The 20,156-nt window shown below is 39.2% G+C and overlaps 1 protein-coding gene across 1 annotated transcript; it reads left to right on the top strand.

Annotated features, from left to right (window-relative positions):
• The first annotated feature begins 1,245 nt into the window (after nucleotides 1-1,245).
• Nucleotides 1,246-18,560, top strand: klhl24a (kelch-like family member 24a). Its single transcript, XM_058614919.1, has 8 exons — nucleotides 1,246-1,506; nucleotides 3,397-3,515; nucleotides 3,610-4,454; nucleotides 6,173-6,357; nucleotides 10,051-10,169; nucleotides 14,934-15,122; nucleotides 15,963-16,151; nucleotides 16,231-18,560. Exons 2-8 carry the CDS (start codon nucleotides 3,441-3,443, stop codon nucleotides 16,429-16,431), a joined length of 1,803 nt encoding a protein of 600 aa, XP_058470902.1. The 5' UTR covers nucleotides 1,246-1,506; nucleotides 3,397-3,440; the 3' UTR covers nucleotides 16,432-18,560.
• Nucleotides 18,561-20,156: the final 1,596 nt, after the last annotated feature.

The following is a 20,156-nucleotide window of genomic DNA, read 5'->3' as shown; positions in this document are numbered from 1 at the left end:
CCTGTTTCTGATTAATTCTCCTTTTGTTGTTTGTGCTAATGTTTGTGGACGCTTAGTGTTGTAGTGACCGAGACTAGTCTTGATCTCAAGGCCCAGACACATTCTAACTTTTTCATCGAGGATGTGTGGTTTTAAATCAACACCAGCCAAGTTCACAACTGATTTATTAGTATGAATCGTTACTGTGATTTAATGGAAACTTCTGTCTGGGAATGTATTGTCACAGATAGCAGCTGCTACCCCTTCATGGCCCCCTTTTACACAAAGTAAAAGTTAGGTTCATGAAGACAAACATGAGACATCAAAAGGAAAAGTCATAGTAAACATCACTTCCACATTTGGGTGAAAGAGCTACAGATATGACACTGAAGAAGGAAGATTGATTAATGTACACCTAAAATTCCAAAAAAGTAATGTATAGCCTGACTTTGCCTGGGTATGAGCAGACAGGGTATACAGGTAATACACAGTTACAGATCTAATATATGACCTAATAAATCCCTAGTGCACTGTGCTTTCAGTGTGGTGGTCATACAAATCCAATTAATAAAGCACTAGTGTTGCATAAAACTGTTTCAAATGCAACCAAAGTGTTCTCAACTAGGATGCAGTAAAAACTGTATAAGCACACGTGCATAAGTCGTGTAGAAAGGGTGCTATTCACCCCTGCAGTAGTAACACGTGCCTCGAAAGCTATGAAAATATGTTATTATGAGTTCGGACCACTTCATGGAACTCAGCTGGGAGCTCTGAGAATTATTTTGCATTCGAGTAAGGAGGTTGTGACATTCTTCAAACCAGCAAAGCTCCTCCTCCACCTTTTTTTTACGTGTCCTTAAGATATGTTTATATAGCACCTTAATGCTAACATGTTGTTGTCGTATACTTGTTTGGCTGCGATTGTTCGTTAAATTATCAAGTAATAAGATATTGTCTACGGTGTCTCGTCAATTGTGGGTGATACTGTTTCGCTGACTGTCTCATTACACGCCACACAAATTGCCAACTATTGTTTCGCGAGTATTGCTCAACCGCTGCCACTTTTGTTATGAACTTTTTACCTACTTCGAGTTGCGTTTGTTTGCAAACAAAGGACAGCCACGTGTAGAACCCGAGGCGCCTGGGGACTGTAGTTTATTTTCAAGTAAAAGAAGCTTGCGACACCGTCACTTGAACGTCATTACCCATAATGCATTGGCAGGAACAGTAAGCGGACGCTGTGGGCTGGATTTTCTTTTCTTTTTTTCCCCTCTGACATGTATATATGGGTCCAGTGTTTACAGTTAGCTAGTTAGAAGTCTTTGTTTTTGTCATCAACTCAAAATCAAAATGTCCCGGCTGTACTCCAGCCTGACTTCCTCTGTTTCATAACTGTTCTCATTAGAACAGCTGACGATTTAACTTTTTAGGACAGAGTTTTCATCTTTCTCCATACTTTTTTTGTTGTTGTTGTTGTTCTCACTTTGTGACCGAGAGGGACGCTTCGCCGGGCAACTTCAGCACAAGGTAAAACGTTTTACCCTCGACAAAATGACGTTGTTATTGTTTATGAAATATGAATTTACAGTTGTCTCTCACAGTCTGTGTGGGTTTATGACAGTATATGGGCTGAAGCAGCGGGCCCGCCAATGTTTTTAGTATGTGTTGTCAAGGGTTAACGGTCGGCACGAGGCAAGTCTCCTTTGTCTGATAAGATGGTGGTGGTTTCTACCTGTGTTGTCACTACCTGGTGTTATGAATCTACTGTATATTAGACCTGATGGAGCTGCAACTAGCAATTAATTTAATAATTGTCAATGTGTTTTCCGCACTTGAGAAAACAACAACAACATGTTAATCAGTCTGCTGTCATAGAAGAATAAACAGAGAATATGAACTCAGCTGCATCCAGATAATCTGTTTTTATTTAATTACATAACCTACTCAAACATTTTTATCAGCTTAAATATTGGTGGAATACTTTTGTAATTGATTAATCACCATTTAGTTGATCAATATTTCAGTTTTGTCCACAAAAAAAGGTAAAAAAGGAAATACTTTAATATGTCAATCTTTGTTTCCCAAACCTGTCAACAACATCCTGAAATGTAATAAACCAAAAAACTCGAAAACAAACCCCACAACATGTAATTCAACCTGTGTTTTTGTTTTATATAAAAAAAAACTTACTGAAATAGATTCATATTTATCAAAATAGATTTTTTTAGTGATTGAACAATCATCAATTAATGTATTAATAGTTGCCATGATATCACCTGATTGTCCATGACTGATAATTATATATTATTATTCAAAGACACATTCAGTGTTATTTGTAATAGTGTTTTGTATGTTGTTATTTGTTGTTCTTTATTTAACTTTATGTTACACGGATAAGCTGCATAGTAAAGAAAATGCTTTATTTCGTCTCATAATTTTCTTTATTATTGTATTCCTTTTTTGTTTTTGTTCCTGCTCAATTGCTATTAGTCACAAAGTAAATCTGATGCGTCAGTCACAACTGGATAAACCTGTCCGCTGTTAAACAGTGGAAATGAGCTGCTGATGCTGCTGACGATTGTATTGCACGTGAATCTTCGTCTACTGAGGCTCAGCCAAACAAAGTTAAAAATAACCAAACATCAATGACCTCACACAAGCAAAGGCCAGACCTGTCGCCAAATTTAGACCATTTGGCCATAGATAACACATGTCAATGTTAAGTTGATAATGATACAGTATCTCCTGACATACACACAATGTTTTTTGGACAGCCTTTGTGGAGGTGAACAGAGCACAACTCATTTTGGTTAAATTTCTTTAAGAGCTTATTCTGAAAAGCTGAAAAGCAGCTGTTTTAAGACTAAGATTAAAGTTACCCAGTGCCCTGACTTGGCACTTGTTTTTCAAGTACCGATCAGGCCGTTTCTGATAGCATCCCTTCCCCCAAGCCTTTTCAAAACAAACCTGACTGACATGTAGGCAGGCCTATTCCAACCGTCTCTCTCCCTACTGCCTGTTTCTCTTTACCATCGTCAGTCCCTTTGTTATACCAGGCACAACTGTTTCACAACAGTGATGAGCTAGAAGGAGGTGTCACGCAGATCTTTGTGCAGCTCAGATTTCCTTCCTTGGAACGGTTTTCTTAAAAAAATTAGCTGTGCCCCACAGGCGCAAAATAGTCTGCGGGAGTCATGTTTTCTACAAGTTTTAAACACATGCGTCATTGTTTAAAGGCTTTATTTTCATGCAATGAATGTTCTCAATTTGTACTACAAGTCAGCAAAGTAGGTCATGTCATGATTTTTGTACTTTTTACTTGATACTCCTACTACCTCATGATGATGAAATGCCTTGAGATGTTTTTTTTGTTTAAAGCATGCTTTTAATACTGCTGATCCTGCTCACTGTTCTCAGGTGATCTTAAAGCTGAGAGAGGGTCTTCTGTGAAGGTGGCAGCCATGGTGTTGATTTTGGGCAGGAGGATTATCAGAGAGGACTCTGGGATCAGAGACTCACCAGCTGTCAAACGCAAGGTTCTGTCAAACAAACATTTAGTATAATTTCTGTATTTTAGGTGTTTTAATATGAAATATTTACAAGTATTTGCCCCTGTTGTTGTTTTCCAAGGTGTTTGAGGTTGATCCCAAAACATTAGCCAGCCAAGAGGTCTTGGATTTCTGTTCTGGCGCATCCCACTCAGAGGGCATCCTGCAGGTGTTCAATGAGTTTCGTGATTGCCGCCTGTTCACTGATGTGGTCATCAGTGTGCAGGGTCGCGAGTTCCCCTGCCACCGCGCTGTGCTCTCTGCATGCTCTTCCTATTTCAGAGCCATGTTCTGCAATGATCATCGTGAGAGCCGGGAGATGCTGGTGGAGATCAATGGCATCCTGGCAGAGGCCATGGACTCCTTCCTCACCTATGTTTACACAGGCCGTGCCAAGATCACCACTGAGAATGTCCAGTTCCTCTTTGAGACCTCCAGCCTCTTCCAGATCTATACACTACGAGATGCCTGTGCTAAGTTCCTGGAGGACCAGCTGGACCCCTGTAACTGCCTGGGCATCCAACGGTTTGCAGATGCCCATTCTCTGAAGCAGTTAGCCAGTCGTTGCCGCAGTTATGCCCTGGCCAATTTCTCAGAGGTGGCTCAGCATGAGGAGTTCCTTGACCTACACAAAGAAGAGCTGGAAGAGTATATAAACAGTGATGAGCTGTCTGTTGGCAAAGAGGAGGTAGTGTTTGAGGCAGTATTGCGATGGGTGTACCACAGCATGGAGCTTAGGAGGCCGATGCTGAAGGCCCTGCTGCACCATGTGCGCCTGCCCCTTCTGCACCCCAACTATTTTGTCCAGACAGTGGAGGGAGACCAGCTCATCCAGAATGCTCCAGAGTGCTATCAGCTTCTCCACGAGGCCAGACGCTACCACGTGCTTGGAAATGAAATGATGTCACCCAGAACTCGTCCACGCAGGTAACTGAAATATTGACCTTTTAGTTATGAGGATGACTGGTGGAGGACAATCTAACCTAGATGCTATCTACAATAGAGAGAGTTAGTTGATCCTGTCACAAAGTATTTGACCTGTGAATGTTGTATGATTTGTTAGTCTGATTATATGCTTATAGTATATGCTGCTCTTAAGTCACATGAAGGATTGCACATGACCTTTGTGCCTCTCCTTGTAGTGTTGTCGTGTGTTTGTATGAAAGTGGGAGAGAGGGAGTGTTATTGTGCTGAACAGGCAAGTGTGTCATAGACTGAGCTGGGTTTTTTGTAGCCCTATTTTGAAATGGAAATTATAATGAGAGAGGCAGGGCATGTTCATGCACAGACTGGGAAAAAAAAATGTGACGCAAGGATCGGTCATCAAATCTTGACTCTTGTCAGTTTAACCCACCTTACTAATATATATGGGTTTTGGTTATAGCCCAAAATAAATACATTGGTCTGCAGCATAAGGTGGATTAGTTTTACAATATGAAAACCAATATTATTTTATTTTTTTATTAATATTTTTGCAAATCAAATTAAAATGTCTAGTTTATGGAAAAGGAACAACACAATAATCCCACTCTACACTGTATACAGTGTGTAGTTCAAAGTGTAATCTTTTGAAGATTTTCCCGCTGAATTACACAATGCCGTGTTCGATAAACGACAAAGGACACCATCTGGTAGCCTGCTGCACAACAGACTGCAGGACAGCTGCCTTTGTGTGTTTGAACTGATGTAAAGGTTAAAATGGGAACAGTGCCAGTCGTTATTTATTCTGGATGCGTGACATATTTCAGTTGTGTTTTGTGTGAGAATCAAGGCAGATCTGTTCAGAGCATGCTCACCACCTACACTGTTGTTTTTGTTTGCCCTGAAGGCCAAAAACCTCTCCCACTCAGATGCCAAGTTCTTACCTTTCTGTGTCTACACTTGTGCTGCTCCTCTCTTGGGAGGCCTCAGGAGTCAAAATAATCACGTGTGCGCACACATATTATCTTTGACTAGACTAGCTGTCTGGCTTCCTGCCTGCCTGTCTGTTTATCTTTCTACATGTACCGATCTATACACATAAATGCTGTATATGAGTGTGTGAATGTACAGTATACACTGTAGGCATGGAATTTTTTACTCAGTAAATAAACAACAAACAATAGTGAAATCGACTCGGAAGGCACAATAAGAAAAGAAGCTGCAGTTAATTAGCTGGTCGTAGGAAATGTGGTCAAGCCTTAGGTATGTGTTGAGCAGCAGAGTTGGTATCGTGGGAATTAGACCTCTTTTTTAATCAGAGTTTTTCTTTGAAAATGTATGTAGTTGTAACAGAGGTCAGATAAGTCAAACCTTCCCTTTATCTACGAACTCTGTTGTAAATATCCAGGAAAATTGTTACCTAAAATTCATAACTAATATATCATTTACTTGAGCTTACCTTATCATTAACTTCCTACCTTTTCCATTTTAGATCAAGCCACCCATCTGTGTCAAACTCCCACCTTTGATTTTTCTGAAATGTTGCCTAAATTCTTTTTTTAAACACTGCAAAAACACTAAAGTCTGTTTGCAAGGTCTGATAAAAGATATTTTAATTTTCTACCCTGACATGTTGACAGGTGTGTTTTTATGTCTTCATAGCCTTTTTAATAATAGCTTCATATGTTTATCTCCATGTCCTGTACTCTAATTCTTCTGTACAGGTCAACTGGCTACTCAGAGGTGATTGTGGTGGTGGGTGGCTGTGAGAGGGTGGGCGGCTTCAACCTGCCCTACACTGAATGCTATGACCCCGTCACAGGAGAGTGGAAGTCACTGGCCAAACTGCCTGAGTTTACTAAGTCAGAGTATGCAGTCTGTGCGCTCCGCAACGACATTCTGGTGTCAGGTAAGGCCCCACTACATTTGTTACAAAAGCTACTCAACAGCATGATATTACCCATGGCTTGTACTTACTGCAATATTGAAGTACTCAACACCTAATTATGTTGTTACACTGTTTTTGTATTATAAAGTCACGTTTCTCCTTATAATAAGATTATGTCCTCGTGTCCAAAAACAAACATTTACTCAAGGGACATGTGTGGACAGTGTGTGTCCGTGCTTGACTTGTCGTCTTATCTGTGATGGTGTGGCAGGAAACTCCATGCTGGCTCTTTGCCTTTGTTAGTTTTATTCTTGGCCTGTGTGAGTTTGGACTAAAGGAAAATATTAGATCGACATCTGGATGCACTCTTCAGGCACATTTTAGAGAGTGACCTTTGATGGCTCCTTCGCTGATCCTCATGGGCAGTCATCAGACTCACTGTCTCTTACATAATTATGTTCAGCAGCATTCAAGGACCCCCTTTATGCAAAGACCTAATGTCTCCTTTTCAGTTTGAGACTATGCCAGTTCAGGTTTAAAATAAAAGTAAATCTGAGGTATCCATAGCTCTCATGGCCTCATGGCAAAGCTGCAGCACTTTTGTAACAAAACACAGGCCACGTGGGGCCTGATCCTCCTGTAGGGGAAAATACTTAAATTGAATAAGGCACAGGCCAAGTGGGGCCTGAATACTTTAATTGAATCAGTCTTTCATATTGCATCACTGATTTTAACAAAACAAAAATGTGCTGTGTAGAAGATGCCGTTTTGGGAGGTTGTTGCATTGAGGGCATGCTTTTTGTTATTATTATCACTATTTCCTAGAAAAATACACAGGCCAGGACTTCTCATGTTCATGCATGCTGCGTATGAACTGCAAGACTCTACTTGACAAAAAGCAAAGAGTGAAAACATCAAGAGTGAGCAGTGCTTGTACTCACACGGTGCCAAGTCATCACGTGTGACCATTAATCTACCCTCAAGCTTTGGCTGGAAAAGTCAACATACCCCTCCCTCCACTCTGACACTATACATTCTTTATATGATTGTATAGGGTAGTAGTGGGAAATAGTGGTAGTATAGAGAGTTTTGGTCTTCATTGTCCAATAATCCTTATTTGTTTTGGTGTCTCATTGATACGTTTAATCCCTCATCATTCTCAACTGAATTTTTCTTGTCTTTTCTTGAATGCATTCCTACATATGCCTCCAGTCTGTCTATCGGTCTGTCTTCCTGTCCTCACGATGGGACCTGGTGCAAATACTTTGGAGGTCCTCCAGCCTCCAGCACAGCTGCACTTAGCTGTGGTTTGAAATAGGATGTGGCCCAGTTGGGTATACAAGGTTTCTTAGGCCTTTCTGTCCTGAGTCTGTGTCTCTGGCCACTGCTGTTTTTCATCCATAGCATTGTAAAGAGCCACTTTCTCATGAGTGTGAACACTGGATTAACACAGAAATGTTTTGAATCTAGGAGTACTTTAGATTACAATCCTCAAGACATCAGTTATGATCTAATCTCGCAAAGTACAATATGTTTCATCCAATTTAGCCACATGAAATAAATGTCTCTTTAAACTTTACTCCACTAAAGGAAAGAACATACATTTGGATCAATTGTTATTAGCTATGTGAATAGTGAAACACATGTGTTTTTGTCACAGAATTGTGCCTATGGTAGTCACAAGTACGGTGACATCTATTATAGGCCCTGTTCAGTCAGACCTAGTATTACCATCTGTCAGCGGACAGCGTGAAGTACAATTGTTCATACCTGGCATTAACATGTGTCCTGGGTGTCTCCTGTGACCAAACGTGCAATTGGATCTGGCCCCATCTGCTCTGTATTCAAATACACACTAAAGACATATTTGTTCACAAGAACACACAAGAGGGACCCAGATCCTTAGCATTTCCAATAAAAGTGCATGCGACAATAGTCGATGTGTAGCGTTCAGAAAGCTGTCACACAAGTCTTTCAATGCTCGTTATTATTAAAACATAGTGATTAGCATCTTTGGTCCTCCCTATCTGAGCTGTTAGGACAAACCAAAGCTTTTAATGAAAGCAAAATCCTCTCTCTGAGGGGTGTCTTAATCTTTTTGAAATAGCTCATCCACCCACCAGTGTGTTTCCGTTATGCAAATCTTGAAAAACAGACGCCTCAATGGAAGCAGACTGTCTGGCTCTCTCACCTTCCCGCAGTTATTGAGCAAACACATGCTGCAGCTGACTTCCTTCTTGTGCTCTTTTTCATCTGCGTTCTACTGTATAATTTAAATTGAAAAATTAATTACCTTCATGAACATTAATTATATGCTCAAAAACAAAACAAAATCAATGTCCCCACCTATCTAACCTTTCTGCCAGCCATTGTACAACTCTTCCTTTGTATGCATGTGAATTAAGAGGAGGTCTAGACACCTTTATTTACACTGGCAGATTGTCTTTATGCCTTTCATTGCTCCGCAGAGCCGCCCCATATGCTTTGTACAGTCACTACCACAACAAAGAGTAAATGATTAAACATTATTTTTGTTTTCTTAGTTGGGATCTTAGTTGTATTTTGTTGACAGATGTCACAGTTTTTTGATCAATTTAAAGTGATTGTGTGAAATAACATGTTGTATTGGTTTTCCTCCCATGATATACCACTTCAGAAATTATTGTTAAAAAAAGGTTTTTACATCACTGCTAATTCATAGAGCCAAGTAAACTGCTCACCTAAATATTGTTCTATGGACAGAGTTAACCTACATTTTATCTAATCTTTCCATTTCAGAGGTAAATTCTTTTGTCATATTTTGAAGGATCTCTTGTTTGTCTGTCTGTACAGAATGAATAGACAGGTGTGTGTTAAGTGACCTTTGTGGGAGATTTATTGAGAGAGCGAGGGGGGCGAGGGGACATGTGTCATTTCTTGTTAAAAATGTGTCTAGGTTACCTGTCTCAGTATCCTGGTCGGGTGACTGGTTTTTGTTCTTCCTAAAACCTTTCAGAATGCATATTTGTTCAGAGACAACAGATGAGTCTTTCAGCTGTAAAGGCACTGTAGCTCTGTAAACTGACAAAATATCCTGATTTGGCCATAAATGAAGAAGGTTGAAGGCACTGTATGTAAGAAATCAGATCATCAGACATTATGGATTCATATTAAATTGAATTACTGGCTGCACTGATCACAATAACAAAACCAGTATTATTTATTTAAATAAAAATTTTGATGAATAGATAGTTAATGCAAATACTTGTGGAAAGGGGGTGTATGTGTAGATCCTGACTCACTGGGGACTGGTTCATAAAAACTATCCAGCAAACTCAAGTCTGTTTTAAGGTCTATGGAGCTCCCCCTTGTGTCTACTGCTTTATCCTCACTGTCGTAAAAACTCACCATTGACGTTCCCCCCTCCCTTCCCCTCTCCTGGCCATGTGCATTTGTTTTCAACTGATCCATGGAGCCCTGTCCATGCAGATGGAGGAACAGCCAACCAACCACCAAAAACAAACCAGCATTTACATTCTGCATCCTGTTTTTTTATATTTTATTCTCGCCATTTGAAAAAAGTTGGTCCGCTGTTTACCCATCACAATGACTGTTGAAGCTGTTACGTTCCACTTTAATCTGTAGTTGCATTTAATGGTTGTGCAGACATCGTGAAGCATGGTTCAATGTGTGAGCCTCAAATAATGATTTTTTTTTGTCCTTTGGTGTTTTCAGGTGGTCGTATCAACAGCAGAGATGTTTGGATGTACAACTCACAGCTCAATTTGTGGATCAGAGTGGCTTCTCTGAACAAAGGCCGATGGAGACACAAGATGGGTGTCCTACTAGGCAAGGTGAGGAGAGAGTGAGATCGAGCCTTGCTTATTATAGATGCCTCTAATATAGGAACTGATTAATAATTCAGTGTCAGATTTCGCACATTAATAGTGTCATCATACCACTAAACAGCTGCATCACAAATTTTTTTGCCCTGTGTGAAAAGTACCGACAAGTAATCATGTTTGACTTTGTGGAAAGTTTTGCATTATCTACCTGATGAAAGGAAGATGACTTACATTCATTTGAATGGTGAGATCATAAAATATGTAACCGCAATGGGCTACTGCATAATAATAACTACCCATCCACCTTGAAATGTCGCTCTGGAGTTTTCAAACCCTGACCCAGCAGTGTTTCCAAACTCTGTTCTCATTACATTACATGTCATTTAGCAGACGCTTTTATCCAAAGCGACTTACAATAAGTGCATTTAAACATTTGGGTACAAATAAGATCTAGAAGTAAGTAAGAGCTTCAAGTAAGCCAAACTATGAAGTGCTAGTCATAAGTGCGATATATATATATATATTATTATTTTTTTTTTTTTGTCGTCGTCGTCTTAGTCAAGGTATAGGTTTTCAGTTAAAAACCTAATGTAATGTGGATGTCGCCTCAGCCTTTCCTTAACTTACTTGAAGTCGTGTGCAGTCATGTGACCTTCTGTACACGCTCTGTTCCAAATAACCCTTTATCACACAGATTAGAATCCAGTTTCATTCTCTAAATATTTTAGTCAGGGGTGCTTCTGTGTAATATTAGAACAATGCAGAGTGTCATACTCTGTTATTACCTGGTGTTAACTTGGTATCAGTACAGAAGGGAACGTATAGAAGAAAATCTGTTGGAATCTCCTGTTTGAAAGGGTTTTTTTTTGTTTTACTGCTGAGTCATGTCTTTGACATTATGTCTCATGTCACTGCTACTCATGCCGTCTTACCTGCAGACATGAAGGAATTTGGTTTTAAACATACCAAAGGCTGTGCTCACTTTGTGATTGTTTCAATTTAGTCTAGTCTGGTCTCGGCAGTGGCAGAACTCCAGTAACACTGCGTTCTGCTTATCATTGATCCTCTGCAATGTTTTTGACAAAGAATAGCATATTATTTTTTGCGTGGTTCTCTTGTGGCTCAGAGGTTTGTAAACCACTGGTGCTAGCTCATCCTGGAGCTGATTCAACAAAAATAAGGAAGTTTGCATTTTCTTTATTTATATGCATTCCAGTCATATACAGTATCTGTCCTCAGGTGCCTCTGTGTGCAGTAACTGTACACAGAGATCTGACACTAGTATGTTTATGAAATTTGAGCCGTCATCAATCCTTGATCATTGCTTATCCTTTTGAGCTGTTACTATTTACAGTTTGTAGCACAGGACCAGGTGGAAATTCTTGTTTGAGGGCAGTGGGAGTCTAATGGATCTGTGCCAGCACCTCACACTTTCTAAGTTAAGAACTGGCTTAGTCTACATGGCTGTATCATGCTGCATGTGTCTCTCTTCAATCACATTAGCCTGAAGTGACCATACATAGTGATGCAAACTCCTGATAAGCCAGTAAACATTCACTGGATTTGCATAAATGTGTACAGTATGAGGTCTAATGGAATGCTAGATTTTATTTATGGGAAAGAAATACATTAAATAACAATATCAATATAGTTATAGTTAACATACTGTTGTGTAAACCAGATAGTCAGGTCTGTCATACAGAACTTTCTTTTACAGGATATATAATTGTAAATACCATCATTACATAACATTAAATGTCATTTGGCAGACGCTTTTATCCAAAGCGACTTACAATAAGTGCATTTAAACATTTGGGTACAAACAAGAGATAGAAGTAAGTAAGTCATATAATACAATGTAGATGTTGGCCACTGTTAATACAAGAGAGTGTTCATGAAAAGTTTCTGAACTGTAATTATCTGTTATTAGGGTTGCGTAAAAGAGGAGCAACCATACTAACAACTCTCTTGACTTAAGCAGTATTTTTGATAATCTGTGGGCTACGATAATGCTTTATTCACATGATCAGAAAGATCTTATCATCTGCTAAACTAGTTTTAATTTTTGGGTATCTGCTTGAAGCCAGTCCTAACAGTATTTCCCACAACTTCAAAACACCCGTGATCGTTTGTTGCCTTGCCACAGAAACAACAAACATGTACAATTACACTAGCCACTATTCTTCCACAACAGCGAGGAAATCAGCTGGACAGTCACACTGGAACTATAAAAGTCAGTAATTAACTCCAAAGTGAGTCATGACTGATATGGCTGTCATTCATCATCAGCTTATAAGGAGCCAAGTTTGAAGTGCATGAGCTGTAGTTAGCTCGACTTTTATGTAAAAATGATTTGTTGATGAAATAAGAAGGCACAGTAGATGTTTTAGATCAGTTATTTAATGAATATAGTATTTCATTTCTTTTTTCAAGTCCAAGTCCTGCAATGCTGGAGCTACCAGTGAGTGCCAGAACCAGTCAGCAAACTTCTGATTCTTCTTATATAAGCACTGTACAGTTGTTACACCATTTCAAGTTGACCCTTCATATGCTCTTGTATCCAACCACATGTGGTTTTGTTTGTCTTTCGTCCTCCTTACACAATCTCTTCTTTTGTTTTGAACTCTGTTGTCTGTGGTATTTAATTTCTTCTCTTTTGTTTTTTTCTTTCCACTGAATTTTCCTTAAATTGGTTTCACTCTAGAAAATATATGTCTGTAATCTACAGTGTCTCCTTAGGCTTTAATGTCGTTTTCCAACGAAAAAAATCAGTGCCCTTCCTCCCACTGGATTTCTAACCTGTCATTTCCTCATTCAGTCTGCCATTTCTGAAGAATTTCATAGGAGCTCTTTTGCCTCATTATCAAGTGTGTGGTAAACAAGCCTGTGAAACGGGCATGTATGCATGCACGCTTGTATTTGTTTTACTGTAGTGTAAAACTGTAGTTTTTTAATTTACTCCTAGCCCCATTCAATTCTCAAAAGTATAGTATTAGTAGTAATAATAAGTGTATAAGCATAAGAACATACATGCACATACTTTCTCAGGGTCCTACACTCTGTGACGTTCTGTCAGACTGGTCTTGTTTCCATGGAGTATAAGGAAAAAATAGGTCACGACATGTTTTCCTCTCCCTGTTATGGCTGCACATGGTGACGACTGTTCTCATCTATCATAATGTCTCTCTCTCTCTCACACTCTTTCTCTCTCTCTCTCTCTCTCGCTCTCTTGCTCTCTCTTTTTTTCTCTCTCTCACTCTTGTGTTGTTTTTGCCCCTGAAGTCACTCAGCTGTTGTTTTCTTAGCAGTAACCTCCTCTTACCTCTTGGCCTAGTTAGTTAGTCAGTTAATTAGTTAGTTAGTTAGTTAGTTGGATGGATGTGTTGGTGATTATCAGCTCTCCTTCTTCTCCACTGCTCTGGTGTCAGGTCGTTAAGGACACTGTTAATCATTCAGCCAATGTCAGTATTAATGTACAGAATGTACTTGTTAAGTTTCAAACCACAGAGAGCCACAAATCACATTTGATTTAGTGTTTATGTGATAGCCACGTAGCTGAAGTGGTTATAGAATATGTGCTACCACCATCACTCTTGTGTGAAATGTCCCTTTATTGTATATTCAACACGTTCATGGTGTATTGAAATCACATGTGTGAGTGCAGAGCAGTGCAGAGCAGTGAGGAAGAGAAGAAAACTGCCATCATGCGCCCCCAACCCCCATTAGTGTATTCAAACAAGCCAGTGTCTGGATATCCTCAGCGCATTGAAGAGCCAGTTCTCAATATATGAAGAAGAATGCAGAAGAATATTTTCTCATGTGCACGTAGTATATTCCACAAAGCACACTGACACTTGTATTCTTTTAGGTATAAGACAAAAAAAGAAAAAAAAAAAGTCTTCAGTTTGACATGTTTTTATGACTCTCTGATGTACTTTGGAAACAACAATGTTGTTCAAAATAAGTGATCCATGTGTGCTGTGACATGGCTGAATCGGAATATATTTAAAAAATATTTCTCAGCACTTGATTTTGTGCTCATTATTATAAAATTATATTAACATAACTGGAACTACAGAGAAAGCCTCAACAATTTCATGAAGGGTTTTTTTTCCGGTTTAAAAAAGCATAAGTGCTATCACAAAGCCTGGGTGTTGAATGCAAACAACCACAACCACTTCTGTCTTTTTGTTCTGCTTTATTGTCCTCCACCTCCCTGTCTTTCTCTCTTTCTCTCATTGTTTGCAGAAAATGCTCGAAAATGTTTGTGGTATGTTGTTAACGAAATGGCAGTATTTCAGCAACCCTTAACCTTTTAACATACTTTTTTTTCTTTTCCCCGTTCCTGTCGTATGTCAACACACTTCTTTGGGGCATGAATTTTAGAATGGTTTATTGCTGTAGTAAAATTGAACTGACAGTTAAATACAGTTGGAGTAGTGATGAAGTTCAAGATATGCAAATGCAGCAGTACCTGCTGGCAGTGTTTACGGATGTAAAGTGCAAGGAGGACTGAAGGAATAATGGTGGTTGTTGGGGAACAGTATGTCATCTTTTAACTGTACCTGACAGACTGGTTTTCAAGTGCTGACGTAGAAGCTGTTGTATTCATAACCTGGTAAGCTGGAATACAAAGCTCTTTCTTGTATCAATTGCTGTTGTAAGCCACTGACCATGTAAAAAGGTTGTATCACACCAACCGACGTCCTATGGTCCAATCTGGGAATTGCAACTCTTCTAATTTAAATGTATGTTTTATGTGTCTGCCCTCAGGTCTATGCCGTGGGTGGCTATGATGGCCAGAGCCGTCTGAGCAGCGTGGAGTGTTACGACTCCTTCTCCAACCGCTGGACAGAGGTGGCACCAATGAAAGAGGCCGTCAGCTCTCCTGCTGTTGCCAGCTGTGCCGGCAAGCTCTTTGTTATTGGAGGAGGCCCTGATGATGAAACTTGTTCAGACAAGGTGAGAAACAGATGTGCACTTGCTCAACCACACACTTAAGCACATGTGATGTGTCTTTTTTGCCTCAGTTATTACACCTTAAAGACACGAGTGATGTGAGAAAACACCAAAGTAGACAAATCACAGTGTTGTCTGAGAAACAAATCCACACACATGTATTTAAAATAGGCTGCGCTTAGAAGTTTTTTGTTTGTTGTCTACCTTTTTGCTTCATATAGCAGGTCTTCCAAACACCCAGCAATGTAATGTATTTTTGATTAAGTTAAAGATTTTGTCACCTCTACCACTTTAAAAAATGTGATCAGATAACCAGAGAGATGAGAGCATGACAGAGTAGTTAGTCAAAACAGAATGAGGCTGGAATAGTCTCATTATGTTATGTAAGACAGCTAACTTATTACAAACATTTTTTTTCTCCACTGTGGTATAGATGGAATATTTGTGTCTGGTTAAACTAGAAACTACACATCTATAGGTAGAGAGGCAGTCTGATAAAGCTTTCTCTGACTGCATGACTGCCGTAATGTGGCCTAAAGAGACTAGAGTTCATGATGGCTCGGGTTCCTTTGAGCTTCTTTTTCTTTTGAAGTCTACTATCAAGGACATTTTTATTGATATTCATCAGATCTGGTGAAGAGGGATCTTATGTTGTTTTTCATATTATCTGTGGTCAGATATAAAAGACTTTTAAAGAAGCTATTTCAAAAATTCTTACTGTGTGACGTGGTTTACATAGAAATAGTTGTCTCTCCCATGTTCTCGCAAGCTTCAAATGTTCGACCCAACAACTCCTCTCATCACATGGTAACACATCTAACTTTGTATAACTGTATATTACAGGTTCAGTGCTATGATCCAGAGACAAATACCTGGTTACTACGGGCCAACATCCCCATCGCCAAGCGCTGTATCACAGCAGTGTCCCTCAACAACCTGATCTATGTTTGCGGTGGTCTCACCAAATCCATATTCTGCTATGACCCCGTGGAGGACTACTGGATACATGTGGTTCACACTTTTAACAGACAGGTAATAACGTAAATGCAAATACAGTGGGATCTGACTTCTAATTGTCAGACTAGCTGTAACCTCTATTCTCTACGTGCAGGAGAGCTGTGGCATGTCGGTGTGCAATGGTAAGATCTTCATCCTCGGCGGCAGAGGGGAAAGTGGTGAAGCCACAGACACCATCCTGTGCTACGACCCAGCAACAGGCATCATCACAGGAGTGGCAGCCATGCCACGGCCCATCTCTTATCATGGCTGCGTCACCATCCACCGCTACAACGACAAGTATAATAGGCCCTGATTATAAACAAGCACAAAGACACACACACACAGATATAAATCTTTATACCTTTATTTCTTTGTAAATTAAGCTTTTCACTTTCACTCCATTACAACACAAACAAAAGTACAGTCTTATCTAGACCAGGCATTTATTTTTCCCCACAGCATCATGTAGCAACATTCAGTGCGTTGTTGTGAATCTTTAACTGTTAACTGCACCATAGTTGTTGACCTTCTATGAAAGTGGTCTAACATAAGATAAGGTAAGATTGCATGGCAGATCTGTTTTGCATTAGTAATAACTGCACAAGGTTGGTGAGTTGTGTGTCACATATAATGGATACAAAGAAAACTGGAAATTATAAATCTTATCAATCAGATTAAATATATTTAAAATATCTTAAACCAGAGGTCCATGTACTTGCATTAGCTTTTTACATAGTCCTTATCTATTTACATCATGGGACCTCATGTAGTCCATAGGTCTTTTGATTACAACCTGAGCCTTGATTGGCTGAAAGGGTCCTTGGTATATGGTGGAAAATTCAGTCAACAGTACTCAATATAAGTAAATGTTTGTTCAGAATGTTCTCCCTCATAAGCTGAAATATTTGTTCACGTCTTCAAAGAAAACAAACAATGCCTAGTGTAGAAGATGGTGATCTTCTCTTCTTGGAACACGGATGTTCCCCACAGTAACCGTTTACATTTTTAAAAATAATTCCAAAGAAAAGAGTTAAGATTAGCAACAGTATTGTTTTTACTGTGATACTGGTTATGGATGATTGACAATCAACTTCCTTGTGCTTTGATTACTGTGCAAAGTAACGTCCCCCTGAGATCTGATGTGAACTGAGTATCACAGATTGTGCTGATAAACAATAACAAAAAAGTATCTACACAAAGCCAAGAGTAATCTGCGGGTCGAAGGAAAAAGTACATGATTTGGTTTTTGGCTGAAAGATGATCAGCCAGCCAGACCAGAAATATGACCTTGAACCTTCAATACAGATACTTATGTGTACAGTCATTGGAGTTCAGCACAGCACTAAGAAAAAAAACAAAACACTGTCCTCCAATTACAGATCTTCTCCTTGATCTAAAAACGTGATTAACAGTCAGCCAGCTGCTCGCCCACGGTATATCAGTCATCATGAATACAATTTGCTCTTACATAGAGTTAAAAGAGAGAAATTGCGGAGGTTGTGCAAAAATATTGGAACAGGGCCACTTTTATCACTGCCCTCTTGTTTCCGTTTATCGCTCACATCCCTGCATGTGCCACCTAGTTTCACTTCCAGTGTGTTTCCCTTTTCCCTGCTCCAGCTGTGTCACATCTCACATTTACTGATCTATATTATAGCTTTATTTTTTATAATTATTCTTAATTCATTCACTCATTACTGTTATTTTTCTTGTTTTGTAAGTTATACATGTTTTTTTATATTTTGATTTTTGTTGTATTACTACCCGTAGCTTTAGTGTGTTTACTTCATATCAATTGATTGGTGTACTGGGCTTGTGTATGGTTTTGTAGACGTGAGAAGCCTTTGTAGATCAAATTCGAAGACTGCTCTGAATAAGTGGCATGCATCTTTGGCGTGTATGCGTGCATGTTTGTATGTATGTATGTGACTTTTATGACTCGTTTTGAATGTGTTGGAGCCACGGAGGTTTGTCATGGAGTTCCAGCATAAGCATTACAAAGCGGCTAGTGTCCGTGAACAGAACTCCTCATGCTGATGCTGGCACCTCACCTGTGCACTTACATGTAATCCAGGGGTGGGGGGGAACCATAGATACCTCCAGGTGTGTTTGTGTTGATGTGTTGAACAGTCAGCAGTTGGTGTGTGTAGCAGTGCTATACCTCACATTCTGAGTGACATGGAGTTTGGATGTAGCTTATGGTCAGTAAAAGTCCCCTTTTACTACATTTGGTTTGATAGACTACAGAGATATTGCTGTGAATATAATTGTGTTTGTATTATTATTATTATTACTAGTTTCTTTGTTTAACCTGTATTTAAATGTGTCTCTTTTTTGTCATATATTGGCCTTTTTCTGTAACTTAGAACCCCAATTGTGCACTTTGACAGAATACTGTTAAAATATATAACGTTGATCATTTTTTTTTTTTTTTTACTGTATCAGTAAATGTTCTTTGCTTTCATGTGACATAAGAGAGGGGGCCTGTCAGCTCCTCCTGTTGGCCAACTCTTGATATAGCTTTAATATTAAGCAATTGGACACATTGTCAGTGATATAAACACACAATAGCAAAAGCTTTTGTTTTAAGTCTCTTTAATTGAAGTGCGTTTCAGCATCACTCTTGAAAGTGCTGTGAATGGTGGCAGTTTTAGTCACTGATTTTAAGTTCAAAACTTCTTACAGACTCACTTTCCCAATGCGGAGAGGAAATTAAATTGTATCCATTCTTCCTGTAAGAAGTCATTGACCCATCACACTTATTCAGATTTTTTTTACATTAGGAGAGGAAGCAATGCTTTGCGTTACTTTAGCATAGAAAAATAAAACAAGCTTGAGGTGTAAAGAGAGCAACCCTATAAGTATGACAGAAATTGCATGAGTGAGAAATGTTTAACATGTCATGTGAGTGTGTAAAGGGGGGGTTGTGTGTCAATCACAAAGACAAACATGGGGTGGTGGGAGATTTCGGTTTAATCCATCCTCCAGGCATTTTCTTAGAAAGACGAGTTCAGTGTCAGGTATTTAGCAGTAGTACATGTTTCAAAGAAATCACCCCAGGCCCACCTACACTCCTTTACAGTGACATACTTAGGTTTACTCAGGAGGCCAGCAAGAGGAGGCTGAGGGCCAAAAAATCTTGTTATTGGATAAATAGTGAGAATTTGAGTGTGTGTGTGTGTGTCTGTGAATATTTGATGCAGAGAGTGTGACATGAATGATGATCATTATTCATTGTGTGGAAACTCAAAATGTTTGCTTTTGATAAGATTATTCCAGTGTATTGATTTTTATTTTTTCTCATTTGGTTGCTGTGGTGATTTGTGGGACTGTTTGTTGCTGAGGTATTTTGACACCCACATGCAAATGGCATGTCTAAACGGAACGGAAGTGTTAAAAGTTGATTTTAACCCAAAGTGGATTTGATTTTTTCCCCAAAGGTGACTGTTGGAAAAATGTCAGTTTGTGCATGCAAGAAGGTGGCTTTAACCTGTTATATCCAGCAAGTGCCTTCATAAAAATGTGGGAATTCAATTCGATCGTTATTGTGTGTATGGTGTGATGTTTTAATGCCATCTTTTCGTTGTTTTTTTGTTTACTGCAGTATGCTAAAATGTAATGGTTGACTTCTGTAAGAGAAATAATAAAGTTTTTCTTTCTTTACCAACATTTATGTCCTGTCATCTTAAAAAAATAATTTCACAATGAAACCATGGATAGATAAATAGATAGCATTACACTTCATTTAAGTACTTCAATTGTTGTCATAGAATCAAGGGGACCAATCAGTCTGGTTGAGTTTGTGTTTGACAAGAAAGCCATCACACTATTTTAAGCTGGGGCCGCTTGTGGTGCAATAAACACTCATGATGCCCATTTGTTGTGTCTGATGTTCTTATTTGTATTGTACACTTCATGTTATGATTTAGTTTAACCAAACCCACAAACATTCCTCTCTGATTCTTGGGGACTCAGTGTCTCTATGCTAATGCAAAAACAATGTCGCAAGAACACATACCAGAAAACTTTGTATATCAT

Source organism: Solea solea, chromosome 1 (genome assembly GCF_958295425.1).
Source record: "Solea solea chromosome 1, fSolSol10.1, whole genome shotgun sequence".
Classification (NCBI taxonomy): domain Eukaryota; kingdom Metazoa; phylum Chordata; class Actinopteri; order Pleuronectiformes; family Soleidae; genus Solea; species Solea solea.
Note: the sequence above shows the minus strand (reverse complement) of the source record. Positions and strands in the feature narration are given on the sequence as shown.

Excerpts from the sequence above, each read along its gene's own strand:
- klhl24a (XM_058614919.1), top strand. The coding sequence starts at position 3,441 with ATGGTGTTGATTTTGGGCAGGAGGATTATCAGAGAGGACTCTGGGATC. Across the intron at positions 4,455-6,172 it reads CCCAGAACTCGTCCACGCAG|GTCAACTGGCTACTCAGAGG; the intron begins GTAACTGAAATA and ends TCTTCTGTACAG. Across the intron at positions 15,123-15,962 it reads ATGAAACTTGTTCAGACAAG|GTTCAGTGCTATGATCCAGA; the intron begins GTGAGAAACAGA and ends TGTATATTACAG.